Source organism: Amborella trichopoda, chromosome 2 (assembly GCF_054954075.1).
Source record: "Amborella trichopoda isolate Santa Cruz 75 chromosome 2, AtrichopodaSantaCruz75HAP2 v2.0, whole genome shotgun sequence".
In the NCBI taxonomy this organism is placed as follows: Eukaryota; Viridiplantae; Streptophyta; class Magnoliopsida; order Amborellales; family Amborellaceae; genus Amborella; species Amborella trichopoda.
The window spans coordinates 65110825-65130027 of record NC_142337.1 but is presented as its reverse complement, the minus strand read 5'-3'; the positions used below and the strand labels follow the sequence as shown (position 1 = coordinate 65130027).

The 19203-nt window shown below is 35.8% G+C and overlaps 2 protein-coding genes across 4 annotated transcripts; both read right to left on the bottom strand.

Annotated features, from left to right (window-relative positions):
* Window positions 1-256: 256 nt before the first annotated feature.
* LOC18430303 (integrator complex subunit-like protein) lies at window positions 257-5579 on the bottom strand. 2 transcript variants are annotated; one of them, XM_006840462.4, is made up of 6 exons: window positions 5479-5579; window positions 4927-5124; window positions 3388-3511; window positions 2509-2582; window positions 1470-1627; window positions 257-623 (listed from the first exon to the last, which is right to left on the bottom strand). In XM_006840462.4, exons 1-6 carry the CDS (start codon window positions 5550-5552, stop codon window positions 457-459), a joined length of 795 nt encoding a protein of 264 aa, XP_006840525.1. In that variant the 5' UTR covers window positions 5553-5579; the 3' UTR covers window positions 257-456. The 2 variants fall into 2 exon arrangements, with proteins under 2 accessions (XP_006840525.1, XP_088715648.1); XM_088859522.1 differs by lacking the exons at window positions 4927-5124; window positions 5479-5579 and adding an exon at window positions 4253-4707.
* A 2598-nt stretch (window positions 5580-8177) lies between these two features.
* Window positions 8178-17651, bottom strand: LOC18430304 (small ribosomal subunit protein eS19x). Of its 2 annotated transcripts, none has more exons than XM_011623621.3 (5): window positions 17495-17651; window positions 15684-15795; window positions 11264-11354; window positions 10490-10673; window positions 8178-8448 (listed from the first exon to the last, which is right to left on the bottom strand). In XM_011623621.3, exons 2-5 carry the CDS (start codon window positions 15762-15764, stop codon window positions 8373-8375), a joined length of 432 nt encoding a protein of 143 aa, XP_011621923.1. In that variant the 5' UTR covers window positions 15765-15795; window positions 17495-17651; the 3' UTR covers window positions 8178-8372. The 2 variants fall into 2 exon arrangements, with proteins under 2 accessions (XP_011621923.1, XP_006840526.1); XM_006840463.4 differs by having other exon boundaries at window positions 15684-15786.
* Window positions 17652-19203: the final 1552 nt, after the last annotated feature.

Here is a 19203-nt window from a genome sequence, read left to right as displayed (position 1 = left end):
CGAATGTTTCTGAAGAAAATAAAATCCAAAAAAAAAATATTTTCATGTTTAAGGTTGGGAGCAAGCGTTAACTCCCAAAAATAAATAAAATCCAAAAAAAATATTTTCTTTTTATAATTTAAGGTTGGGAGCAGGCGTCAACTCGTTATTGGTTCCTGAGCACAGGAATCTACTTTTTCTTTTTATTCAGTACATAATTTTGACTTGTCTCATGCTCCAACATCCATTCCTGTCAATGGACAGTGGAGATCGAGTGTGGTGGGCCGCGCTTAATTTCCATAGCTTATCATGAACATACAATTGATCTATAAAGCACCATAAACCATGCTCAAGAGGAATACGGTCTCCTTTCTCACGCCAAAGGAGAAAAAAAAATACAGGAAGTAATGAGAAGGAAATGGGGAATCATGTTCAATCAATTAATTCACAAGAGATTCATTTTGCTTGATCTTCATCTTATCTACGCATGACTCGGTTCCTCTCACGCTTTCGAAATCGCTCAAGCATGAATTCGTCTGTTGCAGCTTGCCTCCTCCCTCCTTCTCCTAACAAACTGCCCTCAGTTGGTTTTGATCCATTGTTGCTATCACGTGCACTTTTATCTTTGTAAAGCTCCGGGTGCTCTGTGACCCAAGAGAAAGTTTGAAGGATATTTTATAAGATCATGTAGAATAATAATTTACAGAGAAACCATGAATTATGGTGTCTCATAATTTCCCAAATGGCACCGAAAAAAATGAAAATGCCCCAGAATAAAAAACTCGAGGACGATAAAGTGAGATAGACTAATTCTTTTCATTTTTGTTTGTGTGTGTGTGTGTGTGTGAGAGAGAGAGAGAGAGAGAGAGAGAGAGCTTTTCCTTTTTTTTATTAGGTAATCTCAGGATTTTAACAAGACCTCAGGATTGATAGCTGCATGCTCCATACCTAAGCACCTCAATAACATCGAACATATCATTCAAAAATATATATTAAAACTCATTCAATACAATAACTAGTGTTGAGGGATGTGCCAGGAAATTGCACCAGTGAAGATAGATAAGAATATTCACCGTTCCATGAAAAATAACAAAAAGCAACCCAAATATCCAATCCCAAGTTTTTTCTATGAAAATGCCTAAATTTGAACAGATTCCTCCTGATAAACGAACAAATGAGTGTACTAATTTTTCTTAATTACAGCAAGGATCAGCAATTATAATCATAGTTTCACAATTACTTTTATTTATAGCTGTAAGTTGCGCATTAGTCTGTGGAACTTAAAACCAACTGATGGTATCTCCAAAATTAGATTTGCACATTAAAGAATATTTTGGATGAGCTATAAAGCAGGAAAGCATTTCCAAGATCTAAATTAATCAAAAGTAGATTAAATCTTCCTTTCAAACATGGCCAGTAGTAAGAGAACAAAACAAAGTGGAAAATAAATAACAAAGAAAAGAGATAAACAAAGGCACATTTGCACATACCCTGGCGAAGTTTCTCAGCATAATCTCTTCCACGCTGAAAGTAGTCAGCACTGTAACTGGAAGGGATGCTGACTTCTGGCCTTGCCCGGCCTACAAACCGTTTATCCTGTAACAGTTTCTTGGCAGCCTCAGTTTCCTCAATATTTCTTAACTTGTACCTAAGATACAACAAGAAGATTATTCAAATCAATATTTTCTTCTCTTCTATGATTAAGAAATAAACAAGTCGTGCACAATGTATTTTAATTAAGAAGGATCAAAGAACTCGAGAGTAATTAAGAGAACTCCAATGGTTCCTGGAAATGCATTACTACCACTAACTATAAATATATATGTATATGAAGAAAAGAAAAGCCAATATGTTTGTTTGGCTTCACAAGGAAAATATTGCAATTGTTTACAATCAATCAAAAATGCCACCCAAACTTCAAAGAAATAAGAAAACTAACAGTTACTTCATACAGAAAAGGACCTCGCTCATATTTTCCTTTTTTTCCTTTTCCCTGGCATCACATGATGTTGTAGATAACAATAAATGTACCTCTAGATTAAATTGTTACAGCCAATAGTAGAACTAATTAATATAGCAACCACTATCAAAAGCTCATGCACTGTCTCTCCATAGTAGATAGACCTTTATTCTCTTGCAATTTTTTTTTTTTTTTACCCCCAATATTCTTCAAGAGCTGGTACATCAAAGGCTCTAGAAATGTACATATTTCACTCCATAACTTCCTTTCAGTTCTAGTTTTTTGAATTCTGATGACCGATTACTCATAAATTGGCCCTTAGATATCTATACTTAAAAGCCTGAGATTGATTGCGATATCAATTTATTCCTCAGGCCTCCACCACAAATTGCTGATATTCAATGTTTGCAGTATCATGCAACTTAAATGGTTTAGGCCATGTAATGCATGACACTGTCATAAGGGGTTGCAAACCAAAAAGAAGAAAGGTAATTAACTCAATCCTATCTCTTGAGCATTTGCAAACATTCTTAAGCACAAGGGTAGGAATGACAAGAATAACTGCATACTCAATAGGCAACTGCACTTCAGCGATTCCAGTGGTCCACTGAGTAGAACTTTCTTCTGAATTCCGCCTCTTCACCTGAAACAGAACATCAAAATTGTGATATAGAGATTAAAAAACCATGGCGTAGGAAACAATGAGAAACACCTTGATCCTTTAGTTTCATCCTTTTATAAGTTCATTCTATGCATAAAATAAAAATATGGCCAAATTACTTAACCTACATTTTAGAACAAAAGTGATAGATTTTAAAAGTTTGGACAGCATTAGGACATCTAGCTGTACGTACTGCAAGATCAAATAGACAAGATACGGTGGATTGAGGCATACATGCAAACTTCCAATCAGAAATAGTTATTCATTTTTTTAAGCTGAAATTCAGAAACGGATAGACTAACATTATTCTCCATGTAATTTGCGAATAATGGCCTTCTAAACCATATTCCTTTTTTAAGCTGAAATTCATAAACGTACAAAGACTAACATTATTCTCCAAGTAATTTGCAAATAATGGCCTCCTAAACCATCAGAAACAAGTATCAAGAAAAGAATATACGAAAAAATACACATGAAAACACTCCAGAATGAAGCATATTTCTTATTATAATCTGACATAAATGGCCCATGCACTACCCAATGACATGAACAGATCATCTTACATAATAGGTGACTAGGGTGTCTCAAATACCCTACTGACTAATATTGCCGACAAAAAACCAACTGACTAATAATGTCGTCAGTACCAAAAAAATAAAGAAATGAAATTTAAAAAAAAAAAAGAGCGAGAGAGAAAGTAAAGCTTTGCAGCTATAAACATAATAAATTTTATGAAACTAAGCATTCATAATAATCGTAAAGATCCACCACAATATCATAATTCTACCTTGAGATGCTCAGGAATCATGTACAGTTCGTCCTCTGCTCGTTTGTTTTCATTCTCAGTTTGATTGGTGGTTTCAATGTTCTTTCCACGCTTCTTGGCCAACTCTTGCTCGACATACTTCAACCTGTTAAAGAATACAAAATGCACCATAGACAATATTAATGCCAAGCCTCACATGACATGGTAAAAAATAATCCCTCAGCGATATACATTGAAAACACTAAGGTTGCACATGCATAAATGGAGATTGATAATCTACATGATTATAACAACCTTGCACAGAACAATGATATCATAATCAATAAGTGTGAAAATGTGCACCCATGGACAGACGTCCAACCAAATATAGCGAAGGTAGTCAGGATGGGAAGCAATTTGGATGGGGCCTGTGTGCTGGTTCATGTCACAATAGCATCATGAAACCATGATCAACATCTAAATGAATTGAACATGCAAATAACATTCTAAACTCCAAATTACATGCAATAATAGCACTCCTTTCTCCACCGCTTGATTAGTTTATGGGACAGAAATAGCATAAAGCATCAAGCGCAGTTAGCATCACAACAAATTTATCTTACGAGACTATAATTTAATAAACATGAAATTATACAATCAACTAAAAACCAATTAAATGAAGAAAAAAATAATATCAGCAATGCCAAGAACAAATGGATCACAAAAAAACAAGAATCACATTAACTAATGAATTACTAATGCCTTGTGTTAGGTATGGTGATAGCTAAATCACCACACCTATGTTTTAAGGGTATTTTGGTAAAAAGAAATTTAATTTTTCTTGGGGAGCAAGAAAGAAACCCTAGTGATCGCTGTAAAAAAATATCAAGGAGGCCATAATACTTACCCTTCTGGGTCACCCCTTTGGGATCATGGGAGGAGATCACCAAGAAAGAGATAGGTCTCCAATAGAGAGAGAGAGAGAGAGAGAGAGAGAGAGAGAGAGAGAGATTTCCCCCCTAAAGCAAGGAGGTTTTCCTGGAGTTTTGGATTGATACTTTCCACTTCTAGACAGAGCAAATCTCCCAATTGCTCTCAAAGTTCTGTTTCTGGCAGCGGTATTGTAATAGGAAAGATGAAGTTGATAAGCAGTGTTACTAAGGAGAGACGTTAGAAGGGAAGATCAAAAGGTTTTTGTTGATGTTTAGAGAGAAGTATATCTGTTGTAAACCAAAGTTGTGATGTTCATTGTGATAGTGGATATCTACTTGTCAAGGTCGTGGATGCCGCCCTTAGGGATGAAATACAGAAGTCGTGCATAGCTTTGATGTGCATTTTGTATTTGCTTTATTTCTTGCACTTTTTTTGTTGTTGTGTTCACATGTACACTATATTGGGTGGGATCCCAATACTTGGGCTTCCTTGTTCTCCAAGCGAAGGGTTACCGAGGACCCCACAGCTTGTGATCACTTAAATAGTTTACAGTAACTCCAAATTATCATTAAAAAACTCGAATTGATACATCAAGCAATCAATAAAACAAATACATGAACAAACAAATGAAGGAACACATATTCATACATGTTGGGGTCCTCAACTGTGACAGCAGTCTCTTGAGCAAAAGTGTCTTGCAGAACCAACTCCTCCTTCTCACCGTCTGCATCCGCCTTCTCAGTAGGCTTCGCAAGCACACCAATTGGTTGTGAATTAGGAATCGCAGGGATACCATATTTCCTTTCCCTCTGCTTCTGAAGAAACTTCACTTCTTCTAATGTCAACCTAACATACAATATATAAATATACAAAGCAAAAAGAAAAACTCTAGTTTCTCAAGAAAAAGCAGCCAACCCAATGTCATAAAGAGGAACCCAATTTGAAACGGGACTAGGTTTCCTCAAAATTATCATGATATAGAAATTCCAGGTGCAGCCAGAACCCTAGAACTTCAAATGCATCTAAACCCTAATTTTAGGAGGAACCATACAAATCAACATTTCAAATCCAAATAAATCCGCAAGATTCTAAGATTGATATCATTTCAATAGCATACCGGTTTCTCTGAAGCTTAGAAAATAAAAAGATACGACGCAGAAAACAGTAGAAACCCTAAATTAGGGTTTGGAGCAAGGTTACCTCCTTTCTTCTTCGTCCTCTGGCCCACTGTTTTCATCGTCGCTGCTGAGATGTCTTTTCCTAAAATTCTTCATAATCAGAATCCCTAATAATAATACAAAAAGGTGAAACACTAATCTGAAAAAAATGAAACTGAATCGTTGCAAAAGAAGAGGAGGATGTACACTTGCGTAAGTTTTTCAAAATAAAGTGGGAAAACGATAGAAAAGGAGCGGTTATTTATATATGACTGAAAATACGCTTCTGATTTCTGGTTTGCCAAAAGAGCCCCTCCTTTCAAAATTTTGAATTTTTTAATAAAGAAGCGTTGCCTCCAAAATGTGGATGCCTCTTTCTACGGTTGAGAATTTAGTCGGTTCGGATCTGAAACTCGAAATTTTGATCTATCTGGATATAGATATTGATCCAAGATTTAAATTCAGAATGAAATCTTTAAAAGGAATCAATGAAAGGGGAATTTATTTGGAAAAGATGTTGTAATTTAGGACCATCTAAATTTAAAATCTAAATCCGAATAGTAATTTGAGTAGGATCTGGGTATAGGTGGATCCGATTTGTATCCAACCCGATTTTTTAAAATAATATATATGTTATAATTTATATATTTATGAATTGATATATATAATTTAATTTTATAATATACAATATTGGAACCGATCTATTTTTTAAGATTTAAATTTTATAATTCGATATAAAAATAAATTTTAAGGCTATCCAAAAGATTTTCATAACTGACATAACATCTTTCAAATACTACTTGAAAGTGTGCCTTACCTTGATTGTTTACCGCCTCAGCTTTATATTAACCACACCCCTCTCTCACACACGTGAATAATCTTCTTTAGTATGGCGACGTATACTATACTCCCCAAGAAGCATAATTTATATTCATTCCCTCAGTAAGAAAACCTACTTGAGAGAATTTTTTTAATTTGAAATTTTGGGAACCACCTAAGAATCACTAGATTATTTTCAGAAAAATAATTTTAAAAATTTGAGTTTTCTAACGCCTAGATCTCAGCCCCTAAAAAATCAACGGTCTTTATTCAATCTTGAGAGTTTCAAGTATATAGAGTGTGCCAGCAGTTGCAAAGAACTTTTTCAAAAAAAGGTATCAAACCAGGCCACAGGTGCAAAGAAGTTTTTCCAAAAAAAAAAGCAAAAACTAAACCACGTATTTGTTCTTCCTTCTTTGCTGGTTTAATGGTGTTCCCTTTTCCTTCTATTTCTTTCACTTTTTCTCATCGTCTCGCGCTACTATGAGTTTTGAGAGAGACACACCAAATTATCAGATTTAACATCGGATGGATTTCAAATCGTATGGTTGTAAGCAATTGTGACTTTCTTGTATCAAAAATAAATGATTTCATTATATAAAATCCCTAAAAAAAATGCCATATCCCTTTTTTTTAAAAAGTTAAAAAATAAAGACAAGAAGCCCAAGCCTCATCAGGCTTCACCCGAGGTTTTTAAAACTGGACCTAATAAATGTATACATTTCAATTAGGGTCTCGGCCAGGCACAGGCAGGCCCAAACCTGGCCCGGCGGCAACCTACCCCTAGTTCCAATCTGACTTAAGCCATTTCCAAGTTAAACTGCGTGGTGAATAGAACTGTCGGAAAACTTAAACCCATCTCAAGGCCTGATTCCGAGTCTCCTGGTCCAACTCAAGATAATTTCAAATTAGACCGGGCTAGAGCCTTAAAACAATTAAAAAACCACGACAATGTGGCAATTCCAATAGGAAAAAGTTTACATAGAGCCAAAGCTCTAAACAATCACTTCAAAAATTTCACTAGAAGAGGTTTTGATGTTCAAATGTCTTCAAATTGATCATCTTGACATCAAGATGTATGGACATGTAAAAAAAAATAGATTTCGAATTTTGGAAAATCATCTTGTAATTCATTGTTAGACTGTCAATTTTCAGGATTTTCAAATTTTCATAAATCTACTCAATCTATACTATTTTTTAAGCTTTAAATTTTATAATTAAAAATAAAAAATATATTTTAAAGCTATGACACAAATTTCCAGCATTGAAATCATATTTCTCAATGCTATTTGAAGGTGCGCTTTACTTTGATTGTTTAGAACCTCAGCTTTATACAAACCGCACCCATTCCAACAATTTCACTCCAGATTTTTCTCCATCCGGATTCATCCACCTGCCAAATCCAATTCATCTCAGGCCCATTCAAAGTCACACCAGCAACTTTGGAATCCCCAGCGATCCAAGCCTCTCGCTCAAAAGTTTAATAAGTACAAATTAGCAATGTATAACTAAATCAAAACTACAAAATAGGGAAAAAGTTTATATAGAGCCAAGGCTCTAAACAATCATATTTGAGCCCACCTTAAAAATTACACTAGAAGAGGTTGTTTTGATGCCCTAATATCTTCAAATTGATCATCACAATATCAAGATGCAGACACGAGAAAAAAATGGATTTCTTGTTTTGAAAATAGTGCATTTTACAACACATTTTTGGACAGTCAATTTTCAAGATTTTCAACTTTTCATAAATATGTCGATCTATACTAGTTTTGAAGCCTTAAATTTTATAAATAAATATGAAAATATATTTTAAGGCTATCACAAAGATTTCCGGTATTGAAACCACATTTCTCGATACTATTTGAAAGCAGGCTCTAATTTGATTGTTTAAAACTAGGCTCTATACTAACCGCACCCATAAAATAGAAGTGTAGTTCCTTTGATGGAATCATCCCTGCCAGAATTCAGCAGTTTCACATTAACTTACATAAAAAGAAATATTAAATCCAAAAACAGATCCACAGAAGCAAACACGATCTAAAACCTTTAAAATCTTTCCATAGTCTCAGCTTTCTCAGCTTTAAAAATCCTACAAAATTCAGTTGGAAAAAAAAATCAAGGAGCAACTACCGCAATCCTCCCAGCGACCTGATCCAAATCCCTTTGCCCACTCGAAGTGATCTGCCTTCCACTGTACATCAATTGAAACACCAGTTTCAAAACATAATTGGACATAAAACCCATCTAAGCAGCTCTCGCTCTCTCTATCTCTCTTTCTCTCACACACACACACAGACTAACTAATATCCAAGTCACTAAACACAACCCAAACACCAGTTTCAAGCATATTCTTTCGAATATAAAGTTCCAAGCATATCTTTCATAGCCACATTTGAAAACGATCATCTTTGAAAAAATAAAAAAAGGGGGATACTTTGTTGGTTTTGAGTTTTCCAGCAGTGTGGCATACGAACTCAGAGAGAGAGTGTATCAATTTCATTGTGATTTTTTATCGGACTTTGTAATGACGAATGACGCACGCATCTAACAACTAAGGATGCTAGTGACCTTGTATCAAAAGAACGAGTTTAATTGTATGCAACCCTTTTGAATCTGGGTAGTTTAGCAGATGTGGTGGTTTAGAGCTCGGAATGTAAAACTAATGTATTTTTGAGCAATCGTAGCCATCTTAGAGAGAGGGGGAGATAGAGAGAGAAAATCAATTTGACTGTGATTATTAGAATCACAGGAGTGTGCTTCTAAGATCAACTTGATTTGAGTAATTTATTTTGGGTTATTCAGCAGTGATATTCCATATTTGGCCCCCTTTGGTTCCCTGGAAATGGGTCTCAAGGGAGATGCCTCTCCTGGAATTTTTTTTTGAATCTGTTAACTGTTACGTATTAAGTAAAGGTGCAAGAGAGTTACAAGAAACATCTGTAAGCCAAAAAAGGGCCACCAGTGAAGCGGGGGCCCTATACAAAAACCCACTAGGGGCCCAAAACACCCAAAAAGATCCCCAAAAAGATCTATACAATTAATCACAAAATTAATATCTATTCTCTTACAATTGACATCTCCCACAACATAAGCGTCAACTGTTTGGATAGCATATGGTAAGAGACCTGGAAGATGCATGTCCACTCTTTGGACTGCCTGGAACATCTCCAGGAAATTATATAGTATTACAATAATATATATTGATAGTATTATAAATCTATTATATTATACAAATTATATATAATTAATCATAAAACATTATATACTTATAAATATATATGTTATAATATATAACAATATTAAATATATTATTATATAACATATAATTAATCATAGTTATAATATATAATTATTATAATTAGTAATGAGCATAGTTATAATATATAATTTATTAGTCGTGTATATTAATCACTATAGATTACCAACCTCCAAATAATTGGTTAAGGGTTAGATGATGATTATTAATCACTATATGTTAATTATTATCATTATTGCAGCTCTAGGGTTTGAGGTCCTCTTTGGGCAGACCTCAACCCAACTATAAGATATAACTTACCACAAGTTTTTGGGGCCCATAGCTATCTTTCAATCTCCCGGAAATGCTGACTCCATGTATTATGGTGGAATTGACATTTCCAAAAAAAAAAAAAAAAAAGGTCTCACAACATGGGAATCGGTCTCCACACAAAACTGGAACTCCGTCCCTAGGAGGGCATCAAAACGGCATTTATGGGCCATTTCCATGGAAACCAAAGAGACCGTAATAATCTCAGGGGTGTGATTCTTGGATCAATTTGATTTAAGGTAATTTAATTTAGCTAGTTCAGCAGTGATATTCCATAATGGAACTTGGAATGTATACATTGAGGTCTTCTTTGCCAGATCCATGAAAAAGAGCATACCACAGTAGCAAAAGTATCAACTTGATTGTAATTCTATGGTCTTAAAGGTGTGATTCTCACGTCAATTTGACTGAGGTATCTCCTTTTTTTTTGGGGGCGGTTCAGCAATGAAATTCAAACATGGGAATATAAAAAAATGGGTATTCTTTCAAGTTCCATGAAAAACATCATACCACCCAGAGCCATCTTAGAAAGAGAGCATCAATTTTTATGTGATCCTACGATCACTGGTGTGCAATGCAATGTCCGCAAAAATCAGATGAACACGAAATGTGCCCCAACAAAAGAAAAAACCCAATAAGTAAAGAAAAGAGAAACTCAAGTACTTACCCTTTGGGATCAAGGTCAATAATCTTCACCTTCTCCAATTGTTGGAGAATGTGACGAGCCACAGCTCCACTGCTCTTGCAAAAATGGGGAGGGCGGCTTCCATTCCTCTTGCGCCCACCATAGATCTTTTGAAAGCCCCCCACGCCGATACCTTGCCTAAGGTAAATTTTCCTGGCCATAGAGGCTACAAACAAGCAAAATATAAAAAATTACAAAGAGAAAAAGGGATAGATTTTGCAACCATACAGTATTTAACAGAATGGATATGTAGGTTTCAGACCATGAGTTTTTGACCATCCATCCCAAGGACACAGCGAGAGAGAGAGATCTGGATATCTTCACAGAAATGTCACTCTCCAACTCAATCTGTTAGTTCTATGGCCACATTTCTCTCTGTGGTTTGCATGAGAATGTGTGTGTGTGTGCGTGTGTGTGTGTGTGTGAGAGAGAGAGAGAGAGAGAGAGAGACCAAGTTATTGTCACTAAGCCGTCCGGCGATTCTTCTTTAAGGAAAAAGTTCCTGTTTCGAAGCAAAGATGTCACGAATTTTGTATCTCCATAAGAACCCATTGGTACAGAAACCCATTTGAGACAGATAGAAGTGGAAGGGCACCCCGCAGGAGATTGGGGGGTAAGGGAGGGGGGAGAAGAGGGAAGAAAGGCATCGTTTTGAAACATAAAGGATTGGCGTGTACAAAAATTATAGAAATAAACAGGTGTTTTCCTTGGAAGCCTCCAGGACAAAAGCAAAACAAAAGTAAACTAGACACGTACCAGCCCTGATGAAGTACCAATCAGGGTCATACGGGGCAAGCTCCTTGAATGTGCCCGTCTTCACAAGGTCAGTCCATTCGGGAAGCTCAATCTAAAACACAAGAATCACCTAGCATGATTAATTATAATCTTCAAGACGGAGTGAGTGTGTGTGTGTGAGAGAGAGAGAGAGCAGATAGTCTCTTGAGGGGGAGAAAGAGTAATTATATAAATACTCTCTTGAGGGTATGAGAAAGAGTAGATTATATCTTGCAAATCCAACATAAACAGACCTAGTGAATAACAATCACAACATCAAACTCAGTAATACCAAAAGCAGACAAACTCAGCAATACCAAAAGCAAAAAACCTTAACTCGTATCTAGAATTGGAAGGGAATAGGCCAACCACATCAAAGAATTGTATGTTAAAGCATTAAAAATAGGGGTGGCAACAGGTCCGGTATGGGTCAAGTTTAGCAGGACCTAGACCCGAAAGAGTGCATATGTACCCAGACCCGGAACTGGACCCACCGGGTCCAAAATAATCGTCCCCGTATCCGTACCCGAGAGAGGCTTTTGGACCTGTACCCAACCTCAATCTTTGCCTCTGCACCTAACCTGGGAAAGGTCTCTCTATCTCTTTGTCCATTTGATTTCAGTAGGAAGAAGAGCACCACCCTCAATCTTTGCCTCTGTATTTCTTTCCATTGCGTATTTTCTCTCTCTTCCTCTCCTCTCACTTTTCTCCCTCCTTGAAATTGAATTCTAGGGAGAGAGAGAGGATTTGACCCTTTTTTTAGTACTTGGGGATTTGCGGTTTGGGTTCTTGGTTATGAAGAGAGAGACAGTGATATGCCCATCTAATAACCCATAAAGTGCCCATCTAATATCCCATCGTTTTGAAGACGCGTTCTGCAAGGGAGTTCATGGTTTTATGGTTTTGAAGAAGCATTCTGCAATGGAGTTCGTCAAAGGCTTTGTAAACAACAACAACCCAAGACAGTGATGCTATCTCTCGTCTCCCCTTTCTCTCTCTACTCCTCTAAACCCTTTCTTTTTTTCTCTCTTCAAACCAAGAACCACTAATTTTGCTTTTTAGGATTCCAATTTCTTCCTGATTCATAACTCCAACCCTTCTCATCTCCATTCTTCTCCCTCCTCCAAATTGTCACTTTGTATATTCCTCTCTCTCTCTCTTCGATCCTACACCTTCCTCTATATTCCTATCTCTCTCTCCTTGCACAAATCCTACCCCTGCCTCTGTATTCCTCTCTCTCCTCATTATTGTCTTGCATTACTCTCTCTCTCTTCTTGTACGTGCTCAATTTTCAATGTTGTTCTCTACTTTTCTCTGCAAGGCTGCCAAGTGCTACACTTTTCTTTGCAAGGCTGCCACGCCTGCTCTGATAGCTGTTAGCATATCAATGCACTCATTTAAATCCTCATCACTATCACTAGCCCTATGTTTATTGTCCATATAGATGAAAAGAGAAGAGAGAGAATGATGGGATTCTCGACAGTAGTAAGGTAACGGGTCCCGGGTCAAGTATGGGGCGGGTCCATATACAAAAAATTTTGGATCTATTTTGTAGGACCCGGACCCTACCCACGGGTCCAAATGCTGGACACATACCCGGACCCGTGTTGGGTATACCCACTCCGGGTCGGGTCCGGGGCCCATTGCCACCCCTAATTAACAAGGAAAGCTTTTTGCTTCGAAAGGATAAGAATCTGGTTCTTCCACAATCAACAGTCATATCTCTCCGTCACAAAGTCATGTTTCTATAAAGGGTGGTAAGCGAAATTAACAATATCAAAGAACATTCACTTGCATTTCAACCAATCGGCAAAATTCATAATGTCGCCTAACAATTAAAGCAGCAAATGTGATCAGCTGACTTGGTTTTAATGTCCAGAAAAAGAACGTGTTATCTACAAACTGAAACTGCTAGACCACCAGGTCCTAGTCAAACCAGAAAGCTCTCCATTAGGCCTAAGCATCCCATAAAAGCAATATGACAAAAGACTTCTGAGATGCAAGTGATCAATAATTGAAGAAGGCCTTGTTTGATTTAGGGAGGGAATATCCATAGCTTAATCTCCTACATCTAACTCCCAGGTATACAAATGAAGAAACACAAGAGCTCTAACAAATCCCCTATAAAATGATGAAGTATTTTCCCAGGCCCCTATAGCTCAAAGAAACCCTCGATATACCAATTCCCAAAAAAAATTTTATAAGGCCACAGTGGAGAATCCTCAAGAACCTGGAGCTCATCTTTTCAAGTCAAGTATTGCTCTCCTACCTTCCTAATGAGAAAAGCTCCAGCCACTACACATTGCGAAAGAGACTATTCTGATAACCCTGTTCTAGCCACCTCACCATGGAACTTAAGCATCAGTAGATCTCTTTATATCTTATTCATAAATATTTAATGCCTATCTTGCTGTCTTATGAAACTGAAATATATCTCCTAGGTACTTCTATATTTCCCAACCTAAGTAAAAAAGGTAGCCAAAGGACTTCTTTATAAACTTCAATTTCTCCTAGGTACTTCTATCTTTCCCAACCCAAGTAAAAAAAGGTAGCCAAAGGAGTTCTTTATAAACTTCAATTTTCTGAACTACAGCGATACTAGTTTCCCACAATAACAACTTGGAAAAAACACAATGTTAAAGTCATGAGTCCTCCAAAATTTTATTTCATAGACAAGGCAACAAATATTGGTCCAGAGATTTTTATCACACCACTGCATCGAGTGCAGAACAACTTCCCACCACCAAAGTACAAGAACATTATTAAAGGTTGACCAATCCCATTTCTTAACCTCTTTAGCCATTCTGACTACACTATGACCACTACACTAACCTAAAATCAGCTTATTCTTCCCATCTACATCCATACTGCAATATGCACCAGCAAGTCCTTTGTTCAGGATAATGATTATTTTCATTAATTGCTTAATTTACGCAAAACGATGTTATTGTTTGGTTTGTCATACACAATTTACAGTGTCACAATTTTGATGTCGAAAACAACATTGTCAGAGAGTAATCAATCAAAACTTTAGAAATGCAAGATTTCTGTTCTTGTGGTTCCTTAAGGGCTTCTCCAAAAGCAATAATTTTTATCCTGGCCTCACCGAGACCCTAATCAAACTGCTGCACCCTTCATTTATACAATAATTTGTCCTATCCTTCCTAATAACCATTTTCAAATGTAAAAAGCTAAACGGTCAAAAAAACCATGGAAGAAGCATGAACTCTGTTGAATCATCAAATCAAAATCCATTTGCCTTAATAACTAATTTATAATCCTAATAAGAACAAATTAATTCATTGAAAGGACAATTCAATGAAATTTCAAGGAAGCAGAATATAATTACAATGTGTAATAAACACCACATGCACAAAGGATATAAGTCTATTTGAAAATTGATGACGCTAGAACCTAGAAGTGGGGAAAGTTACCGAGAAAATATTCAATTGCATTATGGATTAATCATGGAAATTAAGATTGCAAGTAAGAAACATGAGATGTTGCACTGGCAACCTTGTTACATGCAAAACAAGAAAGGCAGCAATCTAACTCAAGTAAATAAGGTCAAAGTGATGAAATAAAATACTGGATGGCAACAGCTTTATCTTCAAATACTAAACATCATTAACAAATCACATCCTTTATGTTTTTTGATAATGTTGACTGTGTATTAAGATTGAACAGAACAAGTCACATCCTTAATGTTTGATCTTTAATATGGTTACCATGACATATAGAACAATATGGGTCCAAGCTTAGGAATGCAAACCTAATGTTGACAAGAATGTCATGGTTTCCCAATGAAAAATAATGTCCCAGTCAACATGGATGAAACCTAGGACCTAATGCACCAGATAATGCATGAATCTACAATCAAGTGGTACCAAAAAACAACCTCAAGGTTCAAACATCTAAACAGCTCAGATAGAGTAACAAAAACCAGGATTTATCACAAATAGGTAAAATAGATCTTTAAGGCAATGTCTGTCCCACGATTTTACAGTTACCATCACATGCTATGGCGAGAAACAAGGAGATCAAAATATTAAAAAAAAAGTAGCTTTCTTCAAGAGCCCATGAATCCAATCTAAGAGAGAAGCTAGACAAAAAATGAGCAAAAAGCAACTTCCACAAATAGGAGTTTTCTTCAAGAGCCCATAAATCCAATCTAAGAGAGAAGCTAGACAAAAAATGAGCAAAAAGCAACTTCCACAAATAGGAGTCCAGAGAGCTGAATAAATGAAACTGAGATTCCCAAAGTTTTTCAGTGACTAACAAAAATTAGGGATGAATCAATAAGCACAAAGAAGATGATGGAGAGACAACTAATAAACCTTTGGAGAGAGAAAGCCATGATGAACGGAGAGAAACAAGAACCATAGTGAAACTGGGGCCAAACCTTTCCAGATCTCTTGAGATGGGCAGAGTAAGCCTTTACAAACTCGTGAGGAGAGACATCCTTCACTGTTCTTCCCACCATAGCTAGCTCGGAGATCAAAAGCCTGAGAAAACTGTAAGGGCTTTTAGAGAGAAATTAGGGTGCGTTTGGTAACTCCATAGATAAATTCTAGGAATTCTAATGATAGACTTGTTAAGTGTTAATCTAGAAAACAAGTGTCAATATTAGAAGCAATCAAAACAATGAAGTATTCTTACTAGTAAGTGTCAATATTAGAAGCAATCAAACAAGAAACCCAAGAATGTCAGTAAACCTTCAGATAATTTACATAAACAATCAATAGCATTTAGCACAAAATACTGAAAATGAGGCCATAAATAGAGAAAACATAAACAGAACAGCATTAAACCCTGTAGAAAGTAGAAATAGCAAGAAAATAGGAAAATAAATATATAATTCTTCATACTCCAGAGAACATAAAAATCAGTAAAAAATAATGAACTGGGATCCAATTTTAAGCATCGAATTGATTAAACACAAAAACCACTATCAGAAACAATTTAATATCATTTAGAATCAAAGAGAATCTTAAAAAAAAATGAGTAGTAGTAGTTGAATACAGTAACATTTTATTAAATAAAAAAGAAACATAAAGCTTAGACTTAAGAAACAGTGATAGAAGTCACTGACAAACGGTTAATGGTGCAGTATGGAGAATCAAGCAATTCAACCAAAACCATTACAAATTCCTCCGTGAAAACTAAAGCAATTCTATGGAAAAAACTTTCAAATAAGAACTTGCAGAGATAACTTTTCAGGAAAATGCACACCTATATTGAGCAAAACAAAAGTTTGGGAACATTCTTAAATAGCTTTACATCCTAGTTCACAGATTAATGATGAGCTTGCAACGAAGATATTCATCAGAAGAAACAAGTTTACAAAATCCGGAGACCTAGGGTTCTCCACAGAAAATTACAGCAGCCAGAGAAAATGAAAGAAAATATAAGGGCATTGCAGTAGGTGTTATCATAAAAAGAACAAGGAAATTCTCCTGAACTATCTTCCTTTTGAGAATAGATAAGTGAATTTAATTATCAATTATTGTCTCCTTGGGGTGTTTTGGAAATCGGTGAACTGTTTCAACTGTTTTCCTTGGTGACAAGCATATGTGATTTTACAACTCAGAGCAGATTATATTTTTCTATCTGTTCCAGAATTCAGTCATAGTCTGCCAATCATAAGTTTAAAGTTTCTTATTCACAGATTATAAAATTGCCAATGTACTATAATAGTCAGAGAAGCATTTTTGGGAAAGATTTTGGTCAGTTCTTCATGCAAAAATCCGGAAACTGGCATATGAATACTCGGCAGCATAGATCTGATGGCATTCTACATTCATCAAGAAAACCAAAGAAAAGAAAGTATCCTTTGACCAATATGATTATAGAAAAGCTCAATCAACAAAGAAGAGGGTAACTGAAAGGATGGAAGGGCAAAAATACATAAAGAATGTGTTAAACCCTAGCAAATATACAAGCAAAAAGCCAAAATGAGGGAATCAACGTGAATGGGCAGGTCGTCTTTCTTAAAGTACCGCTGCGAAAATGCCGTGCAATTTTCCACAGCATCTGAAACCCAACTATCATAGAGAGAGAGAGTGGTGGATTTAGAGAGAGAGGAGAGAGAGAGTGGTGGATTTAGAGAGAGAGGAAGAGAGAGGAGAGAGAGAGGGGTAGAGAGAGAGAGAGAGGGGTAGAGAGAGAGAGAGAGGGGGTAGAGAGAGAGAGAGAGAGAGAGAGAGAGAGTACCTGAAGCAGCCGCGGAGGAGCGGTGGGGGAAGGTGGGGGAGCGGCAGCGCACGGCGAACAGAGGTGAGTTAGGGTTCAGAGAGAGAGAGTACCTGAAGCAGCCGCGGAGGAGCGGTGGGGGAAGGTGGGGGAGCGGCAGCGCACGGCGAACAGAGGTGAGTTAGGGTTCAGAGGGGTTATTCCTATTTATTTGATGCCAAAAACTATTCTACTCCCGCGGGAGTACAATATCTATTTATTCCTTCGGATTCAACCCCCACCTAAAATTAATTTTAGTACCTCAAATTTTAAGGATGTAAGCTCTTCAACTCATATATTAACCTCAATAAAAAAAATTAATTAATTTTATTCTTTATGCACTTAAAAGAATGATGTTTCAAAATTGAATAAAGACCATCCAATTTTTTAATTGTGAATCTAAGTGTTAGAAAACTCAAATTTCAATTTTTTTAGAATAATCATATAGTAATTCTTAAGTGTTCAATTAAAAATATCCTTCCAATTAGGTCTTCTAACAGAAAGAATAGAAGTAAACAATACTCTCAACAAAAAATAATATATGTGCTCTTGTTTGATTATGATTTTTAGATATTTCGGCCATCTTTTGGAAATAATTTTCATATGCATATTTTTTTGTTATTTTGGCCCATCTCTTGGACATACATTTCAAGGGGAATATTTTTTTTCTGATTGTTATTTTATAAACCGAAAGTGGTAAATAGTTGTTTTTTTTTATGAGATTAACTTTTTGGAAATTATTTCCATTTGAACCAAAGAAAAAAACAAAAAAAGAAAGAAAAAGAAAACGCAGCAGAATTTTAATGGTTTACTATGTGAAAAGTAGATAGATAGATGCTAAAATGCTATATAACAAAAATTGCATGAAACTTTTCAATCATAGATAAAGCTTAGAATATTGTTGTTAAAAATAAGATATTTTTGAATTTATTTAAGGGAAATTTGTGAAAATACCCTAGAGGAATGAATTATTTAATAATTTACCCATATTATTGATTTTTATTTCAAAATACCTATTAAAAGATGCATGACCATGGCCCACTTTGATGGATTTTAAACAAAACCCAATGTTACTTTGGACCCGTCCTGTCAAGGCATCAGTTGATAAACAATCGGATCAGACCAACGATTGTTGACAATAAAATTAGCCAGGGAGTGTACATGAAATAGAGAATTTTGTGGTTCTTACAAAAGAGGAGAGAAATGAGAGGGACGATGAAGGAAATAATAGCGATCTCCACTATTCTCTACCCAAGGAATCCATATATGCAACTCTTATCAGCAATATGATGTGAAGAAATGGTCGGGATAGCTTCAACTATACTATCACAAGTGAGCCTAACGCATGTCATTTTCTCAATGGAGTGTACTTGAGAAAGATAAAAACTTTATTTTTGATAAATAAATTGACTAAAATACTTTTAAAACTTTCAGAGGTGTTTTGATTATTTTATTTATCAATAATTTTTATATATATTTATATGTACGATCATATGAAAGGATGAACACTCCAAATTTGATGTCAATATAATTTGTAGAAAAAATTTAAAATAAATTAAAATTTAGATGTGACATTACAGTTGGGGCCATCTCATCCATCCATTCAAATATGGGGGAGACACATGGCATATATGAATTCCCTATCCCTATTAGCATAAAAAGCTTTTCCCTCCATTAAAAACTAATGTCCT

What these genes read in the sequence shown, in the direction of transcription:
- LOC18430303 (XM_006840462.4), bottom strand. Translation starts at nt 5,552, where the DNA reads ATGAAGAATTTTAGGAAAAGACATCTCAGCAGCGACGATGAAAACAGT. An exon ending in TGATTCCTGAGCATCTCAAG is followed by an intron (nt 2,583 to 3,387) that starts GTAGAATTATGA and finishes GTTCTGTTTCAG; the next exon opens with GTGAAGAGGCGGAATTCAGA. An exon ending in GAAGTGCAGTTGCCTATTGA is followed by an intron (nt 1,628 to 2,508) that starts GTATGCAGTTAT and finishes GTTGTATCTTAG; the next exon opens with GTACAAGTTAAGAAATATTG.
- LOC18430304 (XM_011623621.3), bottom strand. Translation starts at nt 15,764, where the DNA reads ATGGTGGGAAGAACAGTGAAGGATGTCTCTCCTCACGAGTTTGTAAAG. An exon ending in ATCTCAAGAGATCTGGAAAG is followed by an intron (nt 11,355 to 15,683) that starts GTTTGGCCCCAG and finishes CTTGTGTTTTAG; the next exon opens with ATTGAGCTTCCCGAATGGAC. An exon ending in ATTGACCTTGATCCCAAAGG is followed by an intron (nt 8,449 to 10,489) that starts GTAAGTACTTGA and finishes ATTGATGTACAG; the next exon opens with TGGAAGGCAGATCACTTCGA.